This window comes from Herpailurus yagouaroundi, unplaced genomic scaffold, assembly GCF_014898765.1.
Source record: "Herpailurus yagouaroundi ecotype Mexico unplaced genomic scaffold, PumYag 199, whole genome shotgun sequence".
In the NCBI taxonomy this organism is placed as follows: Eukaryota; Metazoa; Chordata; class Mammalia; order Carnivora; family Felidae; genus Herpailurus; species Herpailurus yagouaroundi.
The window spans coordinates 8,031,290-8,055,946 of NW_024412430.1; the positions used below are offsets into that span (position 1 = coordinate 8,031,290).

Below are 24,657 nucleotides of genomic sequence, written 5' to 3' on the forward strand. Positions count from 1 at the left end.
TAGCTAATCACGCTAACAACAACAAAATCCAATTTTTATCATTTTTTAAAAAAAATTCTAAATATTAATTTAATCCTCAAGCATCCCAGTGGGAAACCTATCATTTGCGACCACTTTCACAAATGATAATGAAATAGCAGAACGGACAAGTTGGCTAATTTACTTTAGGTGATGTTGTTAATAAATAACAAAATCAGTATTCAAATGCTGTCCTTCTGACCCCAGAGCCTGAGACTGGCAGGGCAACCTTACTTTGTGATTATTATAAAAGTAAGATAGGGTAATATTAAATAGCCTGGGGCATGAGGAGAGTAAAAGCCTTCAAAATTTTTATATGAATATATACCTTAAAATGTATATGTGTTTCTCAGTCTTTTTTTAAATTTTAATTTAATAATTTAATTTAATTTAATTTTATAGAAAGAGAGAAAGAGTGTGAGTGGAGGAGAGACAGAGAAAGGGAGAGAGAATCCCAAAAAGGCTTTGCACTCAGCATGCAGACTGTTACGGGGCTCTATCCCAAGACCCTGGTATCATGACCTGAGCTGACATGAAGAGTCAGATGCTCAACTGACTGAGCCACCCAGGCGCCCCTGTTTCTCAGTCTTTAGTAGTGCAAATGTTATCAAGCTTTAAATCTCTGTCTCGTAAGGTATCAAAAGGTAAATTATGTAGCTACGTAAAAAGACCACTGAAAGATGAAGTCAGGATAACAATCCAAAGTGCATACCATTTGTGGCACAATGTTCGGTTCGCTGGGTCAGTGCCATGTTCCTACCCAGCTCCCACTCTTTCATTACCTTCTACCCACTTGGTGAGATCACTGAGGTGAGATTAAGCCTTGCAGATCTATTTTAAGATAGCCATAGACCTGAGAGGCTTGTCTGGGTTTAGAGAAGCGCCTGGATTCAGGTGGCAGTATTATCAGAAGACATAAGATCCGTGCCTCAAGGGGCAAGAATGCAGAGTTTAGCCAGAAGGGTCGACAGCTTGAGAAGTAGAAGCCTAATAGAAGGGAGACAAATGTCACCTGCTTTCAGATTTCACTTTGTGTATACACCAGAGTTTATCTGTACATAAATTCTTCACGGGCTTCTTACCAGCTCTGGGGAAACAAACGAACAAACAAACCACAACTCTCTTGGTTTTGGCTTTTTCTCAGGCCTCCCCCAAAACGTAGGAGTCCCACCTTCACCACACCCAGAATCAGCCTCCGTGACTGCCAAGGTCACAGTGCAGCCCTTGGAACCCAGTTCAGATCACTATCTGCAGCGAGACCACAGCTGTTCCATAGTTTATTTACCCTCTTTGAGTTTCTGTTGCTTTTTGGGTAAAATGGGGAGATAGGGAAAACTTGGGGGAGGTTAAATAAGAAAAGATGTAAAATTTTTTAACAGTGCCAGGCACATAAAAAAGCCTCAGTCTTTTTTAAAAAAATTTTTAATGTCTTTTTTTGTTTGTTTGAGAGAGAGAGAGACAGAGTGCGATGGGGGCGGGGCAGAGAAAGAGGGAGACACAGAATCGGAAGCAGGCTCCAGGCTCTGAGCTATTAGAATAGAGCCCGACATGGGGCTCGAACCCATAAACTCTGAGATCATGACCTGAGCGGACGTCGGACGCTTAACTGACTGAGCCACCCAGGCACCCCCCAAAACCTCAGTCTTTATAGGGTTTTACACTTCTTTAAAACACCCCAAACTTCCCAGGTAGCATTGCCCTCTTCCTGTGTCATTAGAGGACATCAAATGCACCTATATTATCACCCTTGTGTTGTATAGGTTTGGGTTCATTTGTCTGAGACGGCATGCTTCTTGTAGAGACCAACACTGCATCTCACCTTTATATTTTCAGGGTCTAACACTCTACAGGTAACGGATGAATGAGCTAATCTCCTCCGTCAAGCTCTGAGCTTCCATATACTTACTCCACACACCTCATCTTAAAAATCTAGTACTAAATTAACTGTTGACTAAGGCAGTGGCTCTCACAATTTTGCGTGCAACAGAATTCCCTGGAAGGCTTGTTGAAACACAGATGGCCGGGCCCCACCCACCCCTGGAGTTTGTTTCCATAATTCTAGGGTGGGGCCTGAGAATTTGCATTTCTGACAGATTATCAGGTGACTCTGATGTTGCCAGTTTGTTGGGTTGGAGGTGGAGGAATATACTTGGAGAACCACTGAACTAGGTATTAATAAGTTGTATCCCCTCTGTTAGCATTTAATGGAAGGCATGGACTTAATAAGTAAAATGTTAGAGTTGGAACCTGCTCTGTGATCATCACTCTGCACTTCTATGAAATGTGACAAGACCAAACTTGAGCAGAGACATACTGATGGTCCCTGGTCACATGCTCCAGGAGACCCGGAAGTCTGTGTCCTTTGGGCTATTCCTAGAAATAAGAGGAAAATGTGTTCTTCACATTCAACAAAGAGGAATGACGTTTTATCAGAGACTTCCAGAGATCTACGCAGCACTGCATTAAAGCACCATATTACATCAAGTGTCCTCCTGGTTGCTTGAGTAGCTCTGGAGACCCTGGGGTGGTGGGGAAAACAATAAAGGGCAAGGTAAGGTACATTTGAGCCCCCTGACAGCTGCCTCCTCTTTCTCTCCAGAGGTATAAATGCTACTCAGGAATAAGACCGCAGAACTGGTTGCAGTTTGCAATTAACAACAGAACAAGTATTCCGGATGCTTTGGCTCTGGTGCCTTGGACATCTCTCTTTGCCATGAGCTTCCAACTTTAGTTTCATCAGTGAAACAAATCTGTGCCAGGAGTTCCAGCTGAATCTCCTCAGGCAGTCTGAGGACTTTTCTTGGCATCGTGGTGGCATTTACCTTCTTCCTAAACCGTAGTGAGGGAGAGCTGATGATCAAACCTGAAGCTTTAGAAACGTTGGTCATTTGTTTGCTGTGTGCTTTTTGGCAGTTTTACTCCTGCTCATAGCAGAGCAGCATTGTCTGTGCAAATGTAGATCAGGGACACTCATTAACATCCAGCAAAGCTTCAAATCAGGTCACAATGCTAATCGAGTTGCTGGATACTTGATCATTTGAGTTCAGTTGTTTATGATATAAACTGTTTGGCGTAAGCAACAGCTTGTTTAATATTTAGCACTCTTGTCATCGTGTTCTCTTTCGGGGTAATCTACTAACGTTTCTTTCTAAGTAATTATTGCTGGTCTCACAGTTTTGCCGACAAATGTGTACTAACTTCTAACGTTGCTTAGTGAAAGGTACAAATCTAGTAAATTACACAGTCACCGTAAACCTAATATTCTGGAACTGACTCTTTAGATAATGAGCCAAGAGGTTTGGGGGATTTAATTTATGAGCAGAATGGAGCTAACAATGGGCTATATACCGCCTTTCAATGGTGTTATAAAGAAAGGAGGAGGGGCAAGAACAAATGGAACTTACAAAGCAAAGCACTGATGTGGGTGGGAACTGTTTTCTTTTCACTTCACTGGCTCTTTTAGGCTATATTGACTAATCCTGAAAACTGCTTTTAATACTAAGCATGACCCAACAAATAATTGGTGGGGATAAAAGTAAATGTCCATTAAAGTAAGTGCTTATGACAAGTGTAAAAGTAAAACTGGTCTGAGAACTATTTTCTCCAAATTGGAATGGATTTACTATGGAAATGCACATCCTGGGAGTGATGGAAAAGTTTGTCTTTCCTTAACCATGTTTAAGAGGACTTTCATATTTTATCTTCATTCAATCCGCTTTCATCCATTCAGCTTTAGTCTCTTACTTCAAAAAAAGGAACATTTTAAACACTCTAAGGCAAAAGCGTTGTTGATGGTGGCAAATCTGAACGTACCAAACTGTTTACTGGTTGATTAAAAAGCTAATGTCCTTGCAGATGCTATAGTCCCGGAATAAAAAGCCAAGAGATACTAGTCGTAAAACTTTTATTATGTTTGTAACAACAAGCTTCATGCCTAATACGGTTAATGTAAAGGCTCTGTTACATAATGGAATTGATTAAAGTACGATTTACGATGTGAATGTCAATATCAGCAAATTATTTATATCAGGAGCACTCTTCTATAAAATCAATGTAATATGATGAGTTTAAAAGATAGGTCATTAAATTATTAAATATTTATTAACTGCCTATTGTAGGCCCAGAATAGTAAGGAATAGCACAGCTTTTAATACAGATAGCAATAAATATTCATTGCAAAGATCACTATCAGGATATTCTTGCAAAGCTATGAAATTGGATTTTGGAGCCAGATGTGAGATCTAACTTTGGTTGCTAGGTTTCCTGCTGGATTTCATGTCCTGTAAAACAAGGTGCGTGGTGCTTAACCGTGGTAGAAACTGCGGGGTTATGGAGGGTGTCACTTAGTGCGTAGAGCTTGGTAAACTCTTAACTAGTAGCTACTATCAAGCTGGATTAGCCTGGCAAGAGTTTAGGTAGATTCTGATCTTTGACCTGGGTCTTTTTTTTTTTTAATGTTTATTTTTGAGAAAGAGAGAAACAGAGTGTGAGTGGGGGAAGGGCAGAGAGAGAGAGGAAGACCCAGAATTGGAAGCAGGCTCCAGGCTCTGAGCTGTCAGCACAGAGCCCGATGTGAGCCTCAAACTCATGAACTGTGAGATCATGACCTGAGCCGAAGTTGGGTCAGACGCTCAACCGACTGAGACACCCAGCTGCCCCTGAGCTGGGTCTTAAAGAACATGTAGAATTTTCAAAGTAAAGGAGTGTGCTGGTAGAACATTCTAGGGAAGGAGAATGGCAGGAGCAAAGATGAGAAGCAGTTGGGCTAGACAGAGGAGAAAAAAATGTAAACACAAGTTTGGGTAGGTGAGGTGGTGCCCCATAACGTTGGGTCTTGAAAATCAGGAAGAGGAGTCTGGCCTTAGGACCGTAGGGCAAAGGGAGACATTGCAAATATCTGAAAGGGAAAGGGATCACGTAAAATTGTTTGAGGAAGATTAGCCTGATAGCAGTAGAAAAGACAGTTTGGTGAGAGAAGATAATGGACATGGGAAGATTAGCAGCAGTATGAGATAATAAAGCCCTAAAATGATACAGGGTAGTGAAAACTGAAAGGAAAAAATTAAAATATACTAGAACTGAGAGTTGTTTTAAGGTTGTTTTGCCACAAATATGACAGCACTTGCTACCACTTAGTGAACACTCAATGTAATGTCTGTCACATAGAAAATGTGTTTCCAGTGTTACCTTATTTAATTTTCAAAAGGACAGTCTCCCATCTTCGCTATTTTATCGTTAGCAACCTGATGCCGAGACTTACAGAATAGTGTTTGACATATTTTTGGATGGGTGGAAGGATGGATGGATGGAAGGAAGGATGGATATCCCAAAACTCACAGAGATAATAGATGAGGAAACAGAATTCAAACTTGAGTTGTTTTCTTCCAAAGCTATGTATTAACCACCATTACTCTATTTCTATGCCTGCGAGATAAAATAGAAGATAGGAGAAAAGGAGGATTATAACCCAAAGGACACAACCACAAAAAGGTCTTTATTTCAGGAATGTATTTTCCGTATGACAGAGTTAATTGTCTTGAAGTCATTTTTTCCCATATCCCTTCGGGAGGCCAGGACGCCTCTGATAAACCATATTTGGTTAAGGCCAATAGCAGAACACTGACAGAAGAATCCAAGAGAAAGCTGGGGCACACAGGTCTGTTTAAACACAGAGCAGCATAGGGGCTCCTGGGTGGCGCAGTCGGTTAAGCGTCCGACCTCAGCCAGGTCACGATCTCGCGGTCCGGGAGTTCGAGCCCCGCGTCGGGCTCTGGGCTGATGGCTCAGAGCCTGGAGCCTGTTTCCGATTCTGTGTCTCCCTCTCTCTCTGCCCCTCCCCTGTTCATGCTCTGTCTCTCTCTGTCCCAAAAATAAATAAACGTTGAAAAAAAAATTAAAAAAAAACAAACAAACACAGAGCAGCATATATTTTATAAGCTGTGGTATCCACAGATCCTGCTGGCAATTTCAGACTCTTGTGTTTTTGGTTGTTTTTTTTTTTTTCCCAAGCACTGCTGTCTGAAAATAACTTGGAAAAGGTTAGAGCCCATGGCCTAAAACAACGTCCAAATATAAACAATCAGTGTGATTAGCTGAATACCCAAAATATGACTATATACATATTTAACCTCAAAGGCTAGGCAGTGAGATAAACAAGTGTGTGATGTATTACAGTGAAAGGATGTTTACTTGTGCTCGGTGAATATTATCACTGCATCACACCAGATTACACTTCTTTTAATTTTGAAAAAATTTTTATGTATTTTTAGAGAGAGAGAGAGCACAAGCAGGGGAGAGGGGAAGGGGGAGAGACAGAAAGAATCCCAAGCAGGCTCCAAGCCGCCAGCACAGGGCCCGACGCGGGGCTCGAACTCACGAATCATGAGATCGTGACCTGAGCTGAAACCAGATGTAGACAGATCCTTCTCTATACCAGTTTCACTCTGCTATGCTTTTTTCTCTCTACACAAGAGGAATGAACACACGATTATGATTTTTACCCTTCAACAGCAAAACCCAGTTCCTATACACCTGCAGTAGGTTCCAGATGGAAGTGTATAGGCTATAGGGTCACCGGCCACCCAAGAAGATACACACCATTTTAGTAGATCTTGAGCTTTCCCTGGAACTCTTGGTAACGCAGTCACCAAAGCAGTATCACGTAGTGGTGAAGAGCAGTCTCTACAGTCAGAGGCGCTCCGTTTAAAATTCCCTTCTGCCACTTCCTGCCACTGACCTTGGGCAAACTTCCTCTCTCTCTTTGCTTCACTTTCTTCATCGGTAAAATGGGGAACGTATTTGTCTCACAAAATTCTTAAGAATCAACTGAATTGGGGCACCTAGGGGGCTCAGTCCGTTAAGTATCCCACTTCAGCTCAGGTCATAGTCTCACGATTTGGGAGTTTGAGCCCAGCGTTGAGGCTCTTGTGCCGTCAGTGTGGAGCCCACTTCAGATCCTCTGTCCCCTTCTCCCTCTGCCCCTCCTCTGCTTGTGCTTTCCCTCTCTCTCTCTCTTTCTCTCTCTCTCTCTCTCAGAAATAAATAAACACTTAAGAAAAGAAACAAATAAGTTAATGTGTGTAAAGTAATTAGAACATGATTTGATATATGTATGGGAAGCCTTTCCGTGATAGCAATACTTAAGTATTATAATATTTCTATTCTAGGAAATCAAGCCTGAGTTCTGTGTGTGGAATTCATCATTCCAAAGATTAGGCAGCAGGTATATAATTCCAGTATACGATACTTGAGTTTGTACAATGTGCTAGACGTTGGGCTAATGAGGACACAGCATCCACTTATGAGGACCTTTAGTCTGTTCTATAGGGTTCCTGCCATTGGATTCGCTAATGCGTTTAGGCTACTGAATTGAATTCCCTTTGACTTACAGGAGGATATTGACAAAGCAGTGAAGGCCGCAAGACAGGCTTTTCAGATAGGCTCTCCATGGCGCACCATGAATGCTTCAGAGAGAGGGCGGCTAATATACAAGTTGGCTGACTTAATTGAAAGAGATCGTCTTCTCCTGGCAGTGAGTATTAATCCAACTGGGCAAGTAGCGAGATCTCTAGAAAGTACTCGTTGTTTGGATTGGCACTTCGGTTATGTTTTAGTCATCACTACATGCTCACTACAAACAAAACGAAAAGACCTCGACCAGCTCCAGTACAGAAAATCTTATCAGTGAGCTTATTCTCGAGTAGTAATCTGCACTCTAGTTCTAGACGATGTTAATTTCTACTCATGTAGATTCTACAGTCTAAACCTTGACAATCCAAGTTAAACCAACCTACACGAATTTCTTTTCTCTATTCTAGAATTCCTTAGAGCCTTCAACGAGGTCACATGCAGTGAATAGCCTAGAATAGTACACTGGGTTTCTCCAACTTACTTGAACACGGGACGCTTTTTATGGAAAATCTCATACAATTTGTCAAAGGTGCCCAGAATATTTCTCTAAAATAAACCTATTTCTCTTTAATCTAGCCCACCAAGACACTTAATAAATAAATGGCTGCTTTTTCCCCTCCTGAAATGTATGCATCCACAATGGTCTCGATTAAATGATATTCTCTTTACAGTTGAAAAAGGTGAAGAAGAAGGAAAGAAATCCAATCGTGCATGGCTTATAATAATTATATTTTAATGTATACTGAGAAAAAAAAAACATTTTGGCAGTTAGATGAGTCAGTTAAGTAAAATGGGCGGGGTGTTTCCTTATTTTCTTCTTAGTTAGGTATTATAGTGAAGCCAATTGAACCCAAACCAATACCAACCAAGATCAAGTTTCAGAGCAAATTTTTATTACCTTTAGAATCTTTTACTGGCAGTAACAAAGAAGCCTCTATACTTATTTTTAAATCAACAGGAGCAATTATAGTTAATCAAAGAACTATTTATTATTTAAAGGTTCAGCGTAATTCAAAGTATGCAAAAGTGTGGACTTAGGAGTTACACACAATAGTATTACATTAACCAAAATGTCCTGGAGGAAGAAAGCAGAATTTGCCAAAACTTGACTTTTCTTATTTAGCTGCTCTGTGGAGTGTAGAGGGCTTGCTCCCTCTGTCTGATAAGCTCCTAAGGGGGAAAGAAAATCAGGACACGAAAATCACGTTTGATCTAAGTTTTGAGATGGCTCACAACATAATGCAGAGACAGAAGATTGTCTGATAAACGAGGAGCTGTTTTAACAGTTTGTCACCTGGACATTCCTGCCCTGGCCGGACATGAGGTCCCAAAGAGCTCTTAAGAGTTCCTGCTTAAGGAAAGGAGGAAAGGAAGACAGGTCATCTGATACCAATAGATGGTTAGAGCACTAGACCAGAAAATGTTGCGCTTTACAGCCTGACCACTCAAATAAGAATTATGATAATAGTGGCAAAACTGGGAGTTTCACAATTAAAACTTCTACTGAAGAAAACTCATGAACTAAAAGATGCCGGGGTCACTGAAGTTTGTGTAACTTGATTGGTTATATCCAAATGGCATGCAAAAATTAAAAATCATTGAGGCACTGTTTTTTTTTAATTTTTTAATGTTTTTTTTTTTTTTATTTTTGAGAGAGAGAGAGAGAGAGAGAGTAGGGGAGGGGCAGAGAGAGAGAGAGATGGAGACACAGAATCTGAAGCAGGCTCCAGGCTCCAAGCTGTCAACACAGAGCCCGACCCAGGGCTCGAACCCACAAACGGCGAGATCATGACCCGAGCCGAAGTCGGACACTCAACTGACTGAGCCACCCAGGCACCCCAATCATTGAGGCACTATTAATAGTCCCCGATATTTAACTGTCCCACAGTTGTATTTATGCACTAAGTGAAATTTTGTTGGAGCTCTGATCTAACGAAACTAGGTGTACTCACTCTCACCAACTTCGTGTCTATCAAATTGGAACCAATTCCTAGAAAGCTGGTCAGCTGGAGGACAGTCAGAATGAGATGGAAGAAAGGAACACTAGGGGTTAGTAACCAGAATCTCACTGCCCTTTCTATCTGGATCTTGGTATGTGACCTTAAGCAAGTCTAAGTAAGTCCTTTTAGCCCTTTTCTGTTTTACCCCCTTTGTTAGAAAGGGAAGGTGATATAAGATGGCTTACAGGATTTCTTTCTATTTCCAAAATTCTCTAACACATGACCATTGAAAATAATAACGCTGTATTTTTTAATCTAAAATGTTTGTGGAAGTTTATGTTTGAGGTTTGATTTCTTTTTCAGACAATGGAGTCAATGAATGGTGGAAAACTATTCTCCAACGCATATCAGATGGATTTAGGGGGTTGCATAACGACATTACGCTACTGTGCAGGGTGGGCTGACAAGATCCAGGGTCGCACGATACCCATCGGTAAGGAGCTTTGAGAAACCACCAGGGATGGGGGGTAGGTGCGAGAAGATTACTGTAGAGCTGCATTATTCCAAATCCTCCTTTTTAAAGATGTCACCCAAAAAGGCAGTCTTATTTTCACCTCGACTTTGAGACGATGCAGCTCTGAACTTCTGCTAAGATTTATCACATAGCTTTTTAACATTGTTTCTGCATAGTCACACAGAAAGTACCACTACAGATGTGTTAGACAATTTTAAAGCAAGAGCAGTCTTGTGCCCACAATCACTGAATTAGGGCAATTGTCTCTCTCAAGGCACAAACTTCTCAAAGCTGGCCTCAAATTATTTATTGTGTATTCCAGTCGTGGCATTTATACCCCTCCTATAATGTAATTATTTCAGTGTCTTTGCATGTTCCAGAGTGAGTCAGTTATGGTCATCTGTGCCTGGTCTAACTCAGTAGTTACAGCAGATTAATTAAACAAACCAATTCACATTGATTTATTTCAAGTAGCTTCAAAGCAAGATGAGACTGTGTTTACAGCCCAATTTAAGAATTTGTGAGTAGATGTGTATGTACGTGTTTTATTATTTCAGTAGAGAATGCACATAATGAGATATGAATATAAAGAAGCATCAGTTTGGAAAACATGATGGGTAGAATTTAATTCCTATAAATGCACTTACTGGCTGTAGAAGTACAACACCCTCTGGGCTGGCCCTCCTGGGTATTTTCAATCTCATGACAGCCTCCAGCAGGTTAAAAGTGATATCCAGGAATTAAAAGGGGGGGGGGAGTGAGACCATGGTAAAAAACAAGAAATGTGGCTATGTTAGAAATTCTTGCTTTACCCTTTGACGAGGGAGAAACCATTTTAAGTACAAATAGACTTGATAAGGAGCTTTCTTGCTATGATAGCCAGGAAGTTTTTGTGAGAACAAGAATAGAACAGAACAAAATGTGCCATGTAACCTCAGAATGACCACATCAAACTTTGAGGTATATCAATCAATGAAATCCAGATTGCAAAGCAATGTCTTTTACTTCTGACACCTTTTTTAGCAATGTCTTTTACTTCTGGCATTTTTTTTTCATGGATTAATAGAGTCTGCTTTTATTTTTTGGTAGAAAAAAAAAGCCTTTAGAATAAGCAGTAGGCTTGTAGGGAGATATATTTTTTTTTTAATTCTACTCTCTTCTAATTTTATTAGTTTTACTTCAAAAAAATTCTGCCATTACTGATAGAAGTTAGAACTGTCAGAAATAGCACTCTAACAGGTATTTTCTTAATCATACACCTTTTACCTTTTTTCTTTTTCTTTTTTTTTTTTAAGTTTATTTATATATTTTGAGAAAGAGAAAAAGAGAGAGAGAGAGAGAGAGCACATGTGCATGTGCGTGTGCACGTGCATGAGTGGGGTTGGGGCAGAGAAAGAGGGAGAGAAACAGAGAATCCCAAGGAGGCTCTGCACTGTCTGCACAGAGCCCAGCACAGGGCTGGAACTCACAAACCATGATCATGACCTGAGCTGAAACCAAGAGTCTGATGCTCAACTGACAGGGGCACCTAGGTGCCCCCCTTTTACCTTTTTTCTTAAGAAAGAAAGTAAACTTTGAGAATGAGGATAATTTAGAAAATAGCCCTTCTACATGGGTGAGAGATAGAACTAAATATCTTTCAGATATTTTCTGGTTTCACATCTTTTTCTTGACCTATATCAGTTTTATGGTTCCTCTCATTTCAAATTACTATTTCAGAACACAATTTTTCATTGTGTAAGTGGTTGGAGATATGTTTTCTTGGTTTCCTAAATTTTTGGTTTTGTTTTTATTATTATTTTTTTCAATGTTTGTTTATTTGGAGAGAGATAGAGATAGAGTGTGATTTGGGGAGAGGCAGAGAGAGAAGGAGACACAGAATCCAAAGCAGGCTCCAGGCTCTGAATTGTCAGCACAGAGCCAGACGTGGGGCTCGAACTCATGAGCCATGAGATCATGACCTGAGCTGAAGTCAGATGCTTAACTGACTGAGCCACCCAGGCACCCTTGTTTTTGGTTTTAGTTATTGTGTATACCTTTCCGTAGGTATCAACCCAAACCACCATCCCATGTATGTCAAATATATTTGCCCATAAATGATTGTGTTTTATTTTCCAGATGGAAACTTTTTTACTTATACAAGACATGAGCCTATTGGTGTATGTGGCCAAATCATTCCTGTAAGTTGGTTTTCTATATCATTTTCCATTTTAAAACAGAAAAAAAAGAATTCTATTTCATTTGGTAAGGAAGCTTTATCCAACACAAATACGTTCTCAGAGATTTGCTAAATGTGGACCAAATGTAGTAACTGATGAACTTAGGTCTCCCTGTGACTGAACTCTTTAGATACAAATGAGTTAGCCCAGAATCGTATCTATATTGTGGTGTATCTCTTGAGTGTTTCAGTACTTGAGTGTGTTTCAGTATTGACATTGACATTTACTGTATGGTTTGTTTTTAAAATGCTGTGTTATGTACTCTTTTTAAGACCCGTGTTTCACATGTAACCAAAGTGGTCATCACCAACTTCTCTGCTTCTATTCTTCACTTTTAATCTCCTCATTGAGACTTATCATGGAGAATAGTAGCAACCAGTGTTCATGTCCTAAATGCCTGTTTTCAATTAAAATGGAAGGACCTGTTGGACCACTGTATGGAATGTATCCTACCTTTAGTAGTATTTTTAAGCAGAATCGTGAAGATTTTCTTTTAAACCCCCAAAAGAGGAGGCTACCTAACTGATTTCGCCAACATATTCAAAGAGGCCAAATAAAAAGTTGGCAGGGTATTCTGAAGTTTTTGATTATTTTTTAAAAATGTTTATTTATTTTGAGAGAGAGAAAGAGAGCAGGTGCGAGTAGGGAATGAGCAGAGAGAGAGGAAGAGAGAGAATCCCAAGCTGGTTCCAGGTTGTCAGCAAAGAGCCCAATACGAGTCTCCATCTCTGAATCATGAGATCATGACCTGAGCTGAAATCGGGGGTTGGTTGCTTAACTGATGGAACCACACAGCCACCCGTGAAGTTATTAAATGAGGAAGTCACAATGAATTAGCTTCTGCTCCAATGAGACTGAAATGCATACATGCAATTTTTTGAATGAAATCGCTCATTACTTCACAAATCTGAATAAAATTAATAAAAACTGTGAAATCCTGGGCACTAATAATGGCTAATATTTATTGCATGACTATGATGAATCAGTCTCTTAAGTCTTTGGCCTACTTTCTTGAAGAATCCTCAGGATGACCTTCCGAAGTAGAGAGGATTTTTATCAGTACTTACAGATGAAGAAATCATCCAAGGAGAGCATGTAACTTGTCTGAGTTCACTGGGCTAGTCAGTGACTGAGCTGAGATTTGAACCAAGTTCTTAGCCACCAGACGCTAAACTTTAATGTCTTTAGCGAGATATTTGTCTTAGAAATAAACACATACCCACATACCCCCATACCCACATACACACTCACATACATATAATTTTTATTATTGAAGTATAGCTGACATACAGTGTTATATTAGTTTCAGGTCACTGTTAAGTCTTACTATTGGGTGTGTAGTTACAACAAATGATCTATAAGGAGGGAGGAATAATCACACTTTTCAAACACGTACAGAAAACTTCTAGTGTGTTTAATAGCAAGGTTTGATTTTTAAACCATGCAGTGATTTTTTTTTTTCCCCTCCAGTAGATGAAGAACTCATAATAACAGCCCTTGATAAAATTGTATGGCTCTCTTCCACCCCCGTCCCACATCTAGCTTACTTGGAGCTTTTTAGCATTTATGAGTTTGCTTTTAGCAATTAACTGAATTCGAATACACCAGTTGACCACACAAAACTACCACAATTATTATTTCACATCAATGGGTAGTGGATAATGTAGAAGTTAGATTGGCAAAGGTAGCTTTCAGTGATACAAAGAATCTATTGTTATATATTGCTTTCTAGTGGAATTTCCCGTTGGTCATGCTCATTTGGAAGATAGGGCCTGCCCTTAGCTGCGGAAATACAGTGGTTGTCAAACCTGCAGAGCAAACTCCTCTCACTGCTCTTCACGTGGCATCTTTAATACAAGAGGTGAGTTTCCCCCATCAAAATATGCACAAGAACTCGGGAGCCTTCATTTACAATAAGAAGACCTCACTTCGTGCTCCCCTAAACTACCTCCCAATGGCTCCTGGCCAGTGATGAAGACAAATTTAATATGGCTGCCAGTTGAGATTTTTTGCAATCAGCCCAAATGCACCTCTGCCCAAATGGAGATAAGATGCCAGATTCAAAGGCTTCATGTCAAACAGTCACCTTATGATCACTTTTGTTTGTTTCTTTTTAAAAATTTTTTAATGTTTATTCATTTTTGGGAGACCGCGCCCCTTGTTTATTTGTTTCTTTGGCCTAACTCTCATGAATATGACTTCATGTTGAAACTGAAGTATCCTTCTTTTGGATATTGAAATGAAAATTGGTTTATAACCGGTACCGATGGCCTGGAGGTTCTGCGATTTAAAATTAAAAAAAAAAAAAAAAAAACTAGTCCATTCGAAGGTTGGAGGCCTCTCTGCTCACTTGTAATATTGTGCCACATAATTTTTGAACACATCTACCCACAAGGGGACATGTTTATGTTCTGTTTTCTATTCTAGTTTCCTCTGCATTTGCCTTCTTGCTTAACAAGTGGCAAAAAAAAAAAATTTGCACGTGAAATTTATTTCCATCCACTGTCTGGATTGTGTTAATATCTTTTTTCTTGCAAACAATTTATTGCCCATTGTCCTTCATGTCTTTCCAGAACTTAGAAAACAAGCTTTAGTTACTAGACACTTAAATTTTAAAAACCTGAGTGTAAATCTTAAAACTATTCTTCACTTTAAAAAAAAAGGCAAAGATATATCAAAATGGGGCACGTTGGTGCCTCCAACGTGAAATGTGATGGTGCCCATCTCAGGTACACACTGTTTTCTACCTCATCATTTTTTTAACGAGGAATGAAATCAGTCTGTGCCACTTAATCATGCACGGGATGACAATTCTTATCTAATGTTTTACTGATTAAATATTGCCAGTAGGCTTTTGCCACCCAGTTGGTATGCCCTGCACAATCAATAGCTAGAAACTAAAAATGTAAGATCCTTTTAGATTTGCTGATAGGTTAATAAACGCATTGCTTTCCTTCTATGTGAGTAATTTACCAAGTTCTTTTACCCATACTATCTTTCTGAGGTACCGTTAAGAAACTTGAGACAGCCATCACTGGGGCAATGACCCATAAAAGTCAAACATGGTCTTACCCCAAGGAGAAATACTTCCCCAGCAATGCAACTCTTGAGGTTATTTTAAGTGGGCTGAGAAATGAAATAATAATAATAAAACCACATAAACGAATCTTTCCTGGTAGAGAAACTCATAAGCTCGGCATAAAGAGGCAACTTTGATCCCATACACTCCTCTTTTTTGTCGTAGAATGAGATTCTCAGTTCTGTTGTAAATATTTTACTTTGTATCCTCAGGCAGGTTTCCCTCCAGGAGTAGTGAACATTGTGCCTGGTTATGGACCTACCGCAGGAGCGGCCATTTCTTCCCACATGGACATAGACAAAGTGGCCTTCACAGGATCTACAGAGGTAATCAGTTACTCGGGCCAGTAGTGAGGAATGTCTGTATCTCCAGGTGTCAGAAGCGTGTGTTTTATGTAACTGTTTTTAAGCCGACGTTTCTTTAAAACAAAAGTTCTTTTTAATGATTTGTTCCTTATTCAAGCCTTCAGACGTGTTTATAGAACATAAGCAGATGTAGTTGAGATGAAACGGAATACCTGTGACAAACTCGGACTACAGTGAACTGCTTTTAGAATGTTCATTCCTTTCCCTGATGAGAACTAGAGCCAATTGGATCCTGTCATGTGATTAGTATGGTTTATGATAGAAATTCTAAATAGAGCCACAGTGATTTGTATGAATGAATGTAATTTTACCCTGTAGATTACGAAAATTAAATTGCAGAATATCACCCTTAGCTCCTTATTTGGGGTTCTCTGTTTCTTGATCGTTCTGAAAGGGAGCCAGCAACTCAGCTTCCTGAATGTTACTGCTGGTTTAGCCTAACTTTTATGACTTTTTGGCTCCAGTGCGACCTTCTGGAAGGCTAAAGAACAGGGTCTCAGCCATGGGCACTGCAAGAAGAGGCAGGAAGGAGAGAGAGAGAGAGTGCTTCCTGGAAAGTGGAGGTGATTTCCTATTACAAGCAAAAGATAGTGGTAAAATTGTATTGTACCAAGTAAAACACGATTTGAGTCCTCTTATTGGATTATGTGACATTGTTAGAAGATGAGTGCAAACATTTTACTGGTATTCAGTAGAAAGTTTGAAGAATGAGAATGCTTTCCTATAAAGTGGCTGTTACAAATAAGATACACAGCAAGACGTGATAAGATACTATGATATGTGTCGACTGCTCTGAGGGCATTCACAGGAAGGAATAAGGAATGGTGATGTCTACGTAGGTGTTAGGACTTGCGCTGAATTTTGAAGAGGGGTTACTTTTTTAACTCCCTTGGAGATTGAGAAGCAAGAAGAACATTCTAGATAATGAGGAGAAGCTAATTGGATTATTTTATACTCCTACTTAGCCACTCCAGTATAAAGAAACACCTACATAGAGAATTAAAATGGTGGAGGGGCGCCTGGGGGGGCTCAGTCGGTTAAGCATCTGACTTCGACTCAGGTCATGGTCTCGCGGTCTATGGGCTTGAGCCCCACGTCGGGCTCTGTGCTGACAGCTCGGAGCCTGGAGCCTGCTTCAGCTATTCTCTCTCTCTGCCCCTGCCCTGCTCACACTCTGTCTCTCTCTTTCTCAAAAATAAATAAAACATTAAAAATTTTTTTAAATGGTGGAAAATCAAAAGTTACTCTTCTTGATTTTTTTTAAAAATTAAATACTTATGTACTTTTTCTTACATTTCATAGACATAGAATAGAAAAAGTTTACATTCTGCAAACCCCTAGTTGATGCGAGGGAAAGCAAATCCTGCATTCGGTGGGACAAAATAATTGGAAATGAGACATGGCAATAAGTTAGAAAGTGGGAAAGTCACAGATCAGAATCATAGCAGAGGAGATAAGGGCAGGAAGGTACAAACTCCTCAGCTGAGCATTCTAGACCTTCCCCCAAAGGACTCCATGCATATTTCCTCCTCGAGATCCCATGCCCACTCATTCTCTAGTTCATCTGGGCTGTTGCCTGACCCCTCTCTGGAACCACTGCCTATTTGCCTTGGCCCATCCCCAGGCCCCTGCAGCATTTTGGGGGAGTTTACCTGCCAAAAATAGAAAAATTTTGAGGTTAACAGACTAGGCAGGCAACATCTGGGCTCAAATTCTGACTCTATCCCTTTACGCAGTGTGTCTTCCAAAAGTTAAGTATCATTGCTAAACTTGCATTTCTAATTTGTGAATGGGAATAATAATGTCTACCTTAGTGTACAGAATAAAATTGACAGAGCTAATGAGTAGTAAACACCTTACTAGCGAGCACCCTGTAGAGGACTCAGATGTATCGTTTCCTTCCTCCAGGCTTGTGCCCACTGGTGGCCACACCTACTATGATAAGGCTGCTGCCACATGTTACCTCTATGGCTCTCTCTGCAGTTTCGGGGGCATGCTGAATTTTTTAAATGCTGGTTTATTTGTTATTGAGAGAGAGAGACAGAGAGAGGCTGAGAGAGAGGGAGAGAGAGAACCCCAAGCAGGATCTGTGCTGTCAGTGCAGAGCCTGACACGAGGCTCCATCCCACAAACTGTGAGCTCATGACCCAAGCCGAAATCAGGAGTCGGATGTTTAACCGACTGAGCCACCCAGGTGCCCCCATCCTGAATTTGAACCTCCCCTCCTGTGTCCCCATTAACCATGGTACATGATTATAATAGCTCGTGCTCTTTGCTTGATCGTGGATCTCTCTCCTTTGCTGACCATCCTCAAAGACTATTTTATGCATTGTTATCTGCAGAAACCAGTACAGTAACTACTTCTGAATAAGCATTAAATAATCAAGTGTAACCAATATGATTTTAGAGGCCACGCGGAAAACTCGGTCTTCCTGGGCTCTCTTTTAGCTTCAGGTTTGTGTTTAGCAGATAACAAGAAACTTGCCAAGGGCCGTGAAAGAGGCAAACAGGGTATTCCATCTTGCGTGGTCCTTATAGCAATGACACTCTTTCTAAAAATCCTTCTGGTAAAAGAAGAATGTTCATGCCTCATTCGATTCGTTTAAAACAGAATCCAACATACACTGTGCACGGTGAGATAAGCTCGGCTATTTTCACGAGCATCTGCTGTTTATGCCCCACATGGCAATGCCACGTTATCATGCCACATATTGTTGACCATGGTCTTGAAGGTTCTTATCCTTCTCATTGCAGAGCTTTTTTAAGAAAAATGATAAACCTTTACTTTTTTCCAAGTAAAGAAACAAAATCACAAGGCAAAAATTGATGTTTCCTTCTTTTAGCGTTAGCTAGACCTTTGAGAAAACTCAAACAAACCTTTTGTTGGCCATCTAAACTTGTCCTAAGCAGATGTGTAACCTTCCTCTCTTACTCATACTTCTAGCCATTCTTCATTCTCATTTTTCTGACATATGTGGCTTTAAGAAAAATATCTCTAGGGGCGCCTGGGTGGCACAGTCGGTTAAGCGTCCGACCTCAGCCAGGTCACGATCTCACGGTCCGTGAGTTCGAGCCCCGCGTCGGGCTCTGGGCTGATGGCTCAGAGCCTGGAGCCTGTTTCCGATTCTGTGTCTCCCTCTCTCTCTGCCCCTCGCCCGTTCATGCTCTGTCTCTCTCTGTCCCAAAAATAAATAAACGTTGAAAAAAAAAATTTTTTTTAATAAAAAAAAAAAAAGAAAAATATCTCCAATCTTATTCCCTTCCCCAAGGCAAAACTTACCTACTTTAATCAAGTTTCCCCAGTAAATGTTTCTAAGTTAAACAATTAAGAAAAAAAAAGATGCAGAAAGAATTAAATTCAAAGGAGGAAAAGAAAAGCATATTATGTAGGAAATACAGAATTCTTAATCATCTTAAATGAAAATTGAATAAGAAGTATATTATGGAAAGAAAATGGTATATAAGAAAAATTTCAGACAGGATTTCCCTACTGCAAGCATGTTAGTTTCTCTTTATTCACCCATATTAAAGGGTTTGTGCACAACATCTTGAAATAAGATAAAAACATTGACAGATTAATTAATGCTTTACTCTGTAATGCACAGTAGCATTCGGCTCAGTAACCACGTAAAAATCAAACACACACTCAGCAAGCATCTACTTATCTTTTGTTCCATTGGGATAGAAACTTTTTATTTAACTCTGATGTGTCAAATAGGAAAAGAAACCCAGAAGCAAGATAAAATGAATCATCTCTCAAAAAAGAAAAGCAAAGATCATTTAAGTACATTCGGACTTCAATAAAACTAATGAGGAGGAAATAGTTGTAAAGCAGGCCAGGTTTTAGAGATGGAAAAATAAAACAACTACAGAAAATAATCTTGATGGGATGTGATCCACAAAGAAAAAAAATGAAAACAATGTCTTTCTCTGAAGAGAGGCAGCAAGCATTAAAGAAGAAACCAGAACAGTAGGATTCCAGCTAGCTGAAGTAGCAGCAGAGAGCACAGATCCAATTTCTTTTTTCTAGCTCTACTGTTCAAAGGTGTGGAGGGAGAGGGGAAGGGAAGAATGCAGGGGGGAGACAGAGAGAGGAAGAGAGAGAGAGAGAGAGAGAGAGAGAGAGAGAGAGAGAGATACCTGTCAGTCAGTTCATAGTTAAACAAACCCCCACCGCAACAGATAGTGCTAACAAGAAATACGCAATGATAGGACTTTATCCCTGCTACCAAGGAGGTGATACCTGTTTGGGAAATTGATATGGACACAAATAATACAATCCGAGGTAGACACTGAAGCAATCCTCATGAGCGTTGTATGGGGCAAAAGAGGAAGAAAAGGTCATGTCTACCCAGAGTCAACAGAGCAGGCTTCAAAGAAGTGTTCAGATATCAGCTGGACCCCAAGGAAGGGCAGGACTGGAGTCAACCCAGGTCACAAGGAGCACGTGATGAGAAACAGAGATGAGATTTGGGGGGTTAGTGAATATGACCGTTCGGACAGAGTTCTCTGGATTGCTGTAGAGGGATAGAATTAAAGTAGGTAAGTTTTGGCTGGACCGTGACATCTCAAGTCCATCAGTAGAAAGGGGAAGTTCTGATTAAAATGAAAACTACCTCCTGTCCAGTGGTGTTCATCAAGGTCAGCGGTGGATCTTTTCTCATGAGCGTTTTTCGGATTCATCACATGTGTGCTCGGTTGGAGGAGCCTTTGATATCTGAAGGTGCCAGTCTCGAAAAATGCCACTAATGTCTCTCCCTAATGAAACTTAACTATGGCACAAACATTGTCTAAATTTAGAATGCCAAATAAACCCACCTTCACGGGAGCAGACTAAGCCTCCTCCTTTGTAATGCTCCATTACAGGTTGGCAAAATGATCAAAGAAGCTGCCGGGAAAAGCAATCTGAAGAGGGTGACGCTGGAGCTTGGTGGAAAGAGCCCCTGCATTGTGTTTGCCGACGCCGACTGTGAGTGAAAGCCACTCTTAACTTTTCACCCCTCACCTTGGTGTCCCGTAATGCCGTACGGAGAACCTGAAGTTTATAAAAGGGTTTGCCCCTAACGTCAAAATGTAAGGCATTAATATGAATCTAGAATTACTCGTGAAAGTCTCTCAAACTGTCCGGAAGTACAACACCTAGATAAGTCTAACACAGACACTCTTTCCTCGTGATTTGGAATAGTTTGCTATTTCCTCAGCTGAACTCCAGGCAAACTAACTGTTTTGCACTTAGGAGCCATGGTGTATTCTTAATTAAGTCTATGCCTTTAAATATTAGCACTGGGTTAGGCATGGTGAAATTGTACTGGGACCAGCTAGGGAGACAGTAAATTTCACATTTGTCCTTTCCCTTCGCTCTGGGTCATACACACATTAAATGAAATGGCCAGGGGAAAATAACGCCTATTATTCAAGGAATTTCTCCCTCTCTTTCTCTTCCTAGCAAGTGTAGTCAAATTTACATATATTCAATCTCCAATCATGATCTGACTCCACTATACAATATCCCAGGTTCATTCTCAGTATATTACCGAGTAAAATCCCATAGTTATTTTCTAAATGGATGTCAATTAGCAGAAATAGGTTGTCAAGCGTTCATCTAGCTCTTTCTTTAGCAGTTGAGGTATATGGCAATGAACAAAAATGGCTGAATGTGGTCATAACTGAAGCTTTTCAGACCACACTACCTGATTATATACTCTACAAACGAGATTCCTGATTTTTACCAAACCTTTCTGTGAACTGTTTCCACTACAACGTAAGTAGGTGTGGTTAGTTCACAAAAGAAATACAACAGCACTCGACTGACATAAGTTCAATTAGGTTTTCAGCATTTAAAAAATTAAAATGCAGAGAAAACTTTCTTCAGGTTGTTTAGGACTTAATAATGACGCAACCTTTTCCTCCCTTTCAAGACCCATTCTACCATCTCAAATACATAGGGAAGAAGAGCTTATAGGCATATATGAAATAATACAGTATATTTTAAATAAAGCTGGAGAATGTTTTTTCTGGACCAGGGTTGTAAGGCTTGGTGAATGATTCTGAATATTAATTTTTTTTCAGAAATAACACTTTTCTTATTGATCAGGGTGTCTAAAAATATTTTTAAGTTATTTAATGCAATTGATAGTTCATATTTTCTTTGTCATGTAGTTAAAACTTGGAGCCTGAAATATTCATAGTCACCTAACTAAGTATAAATGGAGATATTTATAAAAATCGTTTGCAGGGGGATTGGATCTTGTGACACTTTCTATATTCTTGGTAATACCTACATCAAAATTGTAATAATAACCACAATTCTTTTTAGATTCAATATTTTTTGCTATCATTTCCATATCACAGAGAGGATTAGAAAGGGTAATTTGTCACCTGGATGATAAGAGGTGGGATGTATTGAATTTATGTCTGATTCTGCAACTCATAAGTTTTCCACAGCACCATATTGCCTCTGACAGATATGTATAAAAATATGTAACCTTTAGAAAATAACTCTTCTTCAATGTGAGTGTCTTCTTTGCAGTGGATAATGCCATTGAATTTTCCCACCATGGATTATTCTACCACCAAGGCCAGTGTTGCATAGCTGCATCCAGACTCTTTGTGGAAGAATCAATTTATGATGAGTTTGTTCGAAGGAGTGTTGAACGGGCTAAAAAATACGTTCTTGGAAATCCTCTGACCCCAGGAGTCAGTCAAGGCCCTCAAGTGAGTATAAAATGGAAGGAATAGCTTTCACAGAGGACAAGAAAAAGTGCCCTCTTTAGGCTTACTTATTACTGAATAAGATTATTTCCTTGCCACAGATCTTCCTAGGTGACAATACTGTATCAGTTTGGTATTTAACAAAAATAAATAAATAAATAAATAAATAAATAAATAAATAAATACAGCGCCCGATTTAAAGAAAGCATCCTTTCTTGTGTGTTGCCCACTCTTCATGTCTTGAAACAGTTTAGAAGCATGTTGAAAATGAAAGATGTGAGGAGAAACAACAAATGCTGTAGGTTTCTTGTTTTTCTCCACCTGCACACCTCTTGATTCCTGTATGTGGTCTCCGTCCACTTTGGAAGTTTGTATACAGTCCTATCATTTATATCTTCCTCTGAGTCAGTCCTTTTTCTCAGTTTACATCTCACAGATGTGGGCAGGAAGCATACCTCTAAACTCTCTCCAGTCTTCAGTTACTCTGATTGGCCTTCTAATGGTGGCCTGGGTGTCCTAGAAGGTCTTGAGTTCCTGGCTCTGTGACAAACTTCTCATTTTAGGTGGAGAACCCTAGTTCTCCAACAACCCTAAGCTTCCCAGTTTTTTTCTGTCTTCTTAGACCCATTATCAACGTGAGAGTCTTGTTCTTGTCCAAAAGCTATCTTTGCCCTTTCCTTCCTTCCTGTTCATTGTCTGTTATGCAAGCTCCTGGATCTTTGGTTCTAAATTTACTCCAACCCTCTGGGACCTTGATGTAGAGCAGTGGTTCTCAGTTGGGAAAGGGGGTGTTTCTACTGGTATCTAGTAGAGGGTAGAGGCCAGAGATGCTATAAAACATCTTACAATGCAACAGGCGAGCCCCACAACTAAGAGTTACCTGCCATAAAATGCCAATAAGGCTGCTGTTTAGAAATCCTTCTCTAGAGTGTAGACATTAAGCCTAGAGTCTCTATTCTTTCACACTAAAAATTATACACTGTTCCATGCTGTTGATTTGAAGCAAACACTAATCTTAACTTACTAAACCCAAAATAAATGTGGTTTACCAAAATACTGAATTTACTGGGATAAGTACCTGGCAAAGCCAAAAGGAACAAGGAGGATATGATACCTGACCTCATGGAGTTTACAGTCTGGAAAGGTTAAAAGGATGTTTGGGGTTCTTCTGCTCATGCAAGATAGCCAAGTAGGAAAATCTTAGGATTTAGACAATGCCAGGTATTGAAACCTAAAAGCCCTAAAATAACTCAGCTGGCAAATGAAGTAATACATTGATTTATCTCAGTCACATGTGCTTTGTTTTTATCTTTGAGTTAATGAGTACATAGAAGCAATTGATGATTTTGCTCATATTAGGTAGGTTTTCAAATGGATGCCAAGACATATAATAAATTTGATTTTGATTTGGTCCCCAATTCTAAAAGAAGGATGGGATTCTAAGTTTTCAGTTTGATTATTTCTCTCTATAAATGACTACCTATCTATGTAAAAGTAAAGCATTTTTCCCATTTGATGTATTGATAGATAGATGATAGATAGATAGATCCAAAGAGGAACAGGGAAGGAAAAAGGGGGAAATGAAGAGAATAGAATCTGTAAGATACTTAATATTAAACATTGTTGGGCAATACACTCTCCCATTGGGGGATCCGTGCAATTCAACCAGAGGCTCAAAAATTGCTCTAGAATACCTCATTCTTCCTAAGAGAAGGGAGTTAAAATAGACTTTAAGAAAATTCCTATTCATAGAATCTTAAGTAAACAGTGATCTAACTGCTTAATATGAGGCCTTAATCTCTATAAGCAAATAGATTTTCATCGCAAGTTTTACTGAGTAAATAGAATAAGTAGATTTTTGAGAAGACTGAAAAGGCCTTGAAACTTCTTCACCCTTAAAAATATCTGTTGTTATAAGACAAAACTTACAGAAAGAGACATTTGTGCACTAATGTATATGTATATACATTATATGTATATGTAAATACATATTACATATATACACACACACATATATACATATGTGTACATATATATGTGTGTGTATTATATATACATATGTATAAATTTCTTCATGGGTAAAGTGATTTTCCAGTCTGATTTCACAGACCAAAATGTGCCTTTTTCAACACCTGGAAATATCTATGTTTTCATTTGAAAAAGAAGTAATGATACCAATATTAAACATTAAACAATTAAATTATATATATATATATAATTAAAAAATTAAACAATAAAAAATTGTAACATTATCAGCACAGTTGCATTTGTCTTAATGCGGAGAGATGGGCTTTGGAAATAGAGGTTGGATTTAAAATCTAACCTCCCTGAGGCTCTGTTTTCTCATCTGTAAAATGGAAGTAGTAACACCAATCTTATGGGGTCATTGTGCAGTGAAATG

At 39.5% G+C, this 24,657-nt stretch overlaps 1 protein-coding gene across 1 annotated transcript in view; it reads left to right on the plus strand.

The window, feature by feature from the left end:
* Positions 1-24,657, plus strand: part of ALDH1A1 (aldehyde dehydrogenase 1 family member A1) — a 59,963-nt gene that overhangs the window by 15,289 nt on the left and 20,017 nt on the right. Inside the window, exons 3-9 of the mRNA XM_040449342.1 lie at positions 7,409-7,549; positions 9,732-9,861; positions 12,001-12,062; positions 13,834-13,962; positions 15,393-15,506; positions 20,412-20,514; positions 22,075-22,259. Of these exons, the coding sequence (XP_040305276.1) occupies positions 7,409-7,549; positions 9,732-9,861; positions 12,001-12,062; positions 13,834-13,962; positions 15,393-15,506; positions 20,412-20,514; positions 22,075-22,259 (864 nt within the window). The remainder of the gene's footprint in view (positions 1-7,408; positions 7,550-9,731; positions 9,862-12,000; positions 12,063-13,833; positions 13,963-15,392; positions 15,507-20,411; positions 20,515-22,074; positions 22,260-24,657) is intronic.